Source organism: Rhea americana, unplaced genomic scaffold (genome assembly GCF_003343005.1).
Source record: "Rhea americana isolate MKP2758 unplaced genomic scaffold, rheAme1 scaffold_308, whole genome shotgun sequence".
Taxonomy (NCBI): Eukaryota; Metazoa; Chordata; class Aves; order Rheiformes; family Rheidae; genus Rhea; species Rhea americana.
In genome coordinates this window covers 13,875-15,688 of record NW_028186433.1, presented here as the reverse complement: position 1 = coordinate 15,688, position 1,814 = coordinate 13,875, and the positions used below count along the sequence as shown (strand labels likewise).

At 74.7% G+C, this 1,814-nt stretch overlaps 1 protein-coding gene across 1 annotated transcript in view; it reads left to right on the top strand.

Annotated features, from left to right (window-relative positions):
• SLC4A1 (solute carrier family 4 member 1 (Diego blood group)) overlaps window positions 1–1,814 on the top strand; it is a gene marked incomplete at its 3' end in the record, with an annotated part of 17,653 nt that overhangs the window by 2,414 nt on the left and 13,425 nt on the right. The window contains exons 2-3 of the mRNA XM_085309957.1: window positions 779–878; window positions 1,007–1,103. Of these exons, the coding sequence (XP_085166083.1) occupies window positions 861–878; window positions 1,007–1,103 (115 nt within the window). The remainder of the gene's footprint in view (window positions 1–778; window positions 879–1,006; window positions 1,104–1,814) is intronic.

Below are 1,814 nucleotides of genomic sequence, written 5' to 3'. Positions count from 1 at the left end.
CCCCCGGCAGGAGAGGGGCAGCGAGATGGGAGGGGGTGGGGGGGGCCCGGACGCCTGGGCCCCCCGCGGCGCTGCCCCCGGGGCAGGTGGCGCGGGAGCGGGGCGCCCCCTGGCGGCGTCGCCGGGCACTGCCCCGGGGCAGCTGCGGGCCCGGGTGTCCGGGCGGGTGTGAACTTGTGCGTGTGCGCGTGTGTGCGCAGAGGTGCGCGTGCTTGCAGGCGTGTACGGGCGCACACACGTACACGCGTGTGCTTGCATGCAGGCGTGCGTCGGAACGGGCGCGTGAGCGCGCCGGCGCGGGCGGGTGCAGGGGTGTGTGGGTGTGCACGCGCACGTGCGAGCGTGCGGGCGGCTGCGGGCACAGGCCGCTGAGCCCAGGGCCCCGCCGAGGCCGCGGGCGCGCGCGGCTCCCGGCCGCCGCGCGTCGTCCCGCGGGACCGGACCCGCGCGCGCCCGGGGGCCGGCGATGCTCCGGCGGTGCCGTTCCCTGACGTCGGTGCCCCCGTTCCCAGCCGGCTGCCGGCGCGCTCCGAGGCCCGCGGCGCTTCCCGGGGGACTCTCCGTCCCCGGCGCGGAGTGGCCCTGCCAGGACCTCGCTCGGCCTTTTGCGGCCCCCCGGGGAGCCGATTACGTGGCTGCGGCCCCCGGCGCACGTCGGGGCTCCGGGAACGGCCCGATCCCAGGGGAAAAACCTCTTGCTCCGGCGTCCCGAGGGGGCCGAGCCCAGCCTCTCCTAACCCGCTTTCTCTGCCCTTCCGCTGCCCGCCGAATGCCGCAGAGCTCGGGGCCGTGGGGTTATGGTGTCCCCGGGCTGATTGCTGGGACAGAGCGAGGCAGAGGCGGGGGCCGAGCGAGGAGCCATGGAAGGGCCAGACCAGGTAGGGAGACGCCGCCGCGGCGCTCGGCCGCCGGCCCCGGCCCTGCCCGCTGCGCCCCGCGCCTCGGCCCCGACGCTGGGAGCGGGCGAGACGCCGCCCCCACCGCTGACCCCCCGTCTCTCCCGCAGGAGGCCTACGAGGACACGATGAGGAAGAACCTGGACCCCGAGGGCTACGAAGACCCCGGCATACACGGCTTAAACATCTCGCCGGGGGAGATGAGCAGTGAGTGGCTCCGTCGGCTGCGCGGGTGCTGCGGCGGGGGGGGGGGAATGCCAGGCATGCACAGGAGTCAGCATTGCATGGGCACCAGGGCTGCATGGGCACCAGCCATGCATGAGTGCTGGTGCTGCATGGGCACCAGGGCTGCGTGGGCGCCAGGGCTGCATGGGCACCAGGGCTCTGTGGGCGCCAGGCCTGCGTGGGCGCCAGGGCTGCGTGGGCACCAGCCATGCATGAGTGCTGGTGCTGCATGGGCACCAGGGCTGCGTGGGCGCCAGGGCTGCGTGGGTGCCAGGGCTGCATGGGCACCAGCCACGCATGAGTGCTGGTGCCGCATGCGCAATGGTGTCGGGCAGGTGTCGGCGTTGCATGCGCAGCGGTGTCATGCGGGTGTTGGTGTTGCACGGGCAGCGGTGTTCAGCGGGTGCCAGCACTGCACCGGCGGCAGCGTGGCGTTGGTGCCAGCATGGCGTGGTGCCAGCAGTGCACGGGAGACGGTGCTGCATGGGCACCAGCGTAGCACGAGCGCAATGGTATTGCACGGACAGCAGCGTTGCGCGGGTGACGGCGTCGCACGGGTGCTGGCGTTACGAGGCGGCGGGCGCTGCATGGGTGCTGGCATTGCATGGGAGCCAGCGCGGCACGGGCACCAGCGCCGCGGGGCAGCGCAGCCCGCGCTGGGCACGGCGAGGTCGGGAAGGGACGCGCGACGCC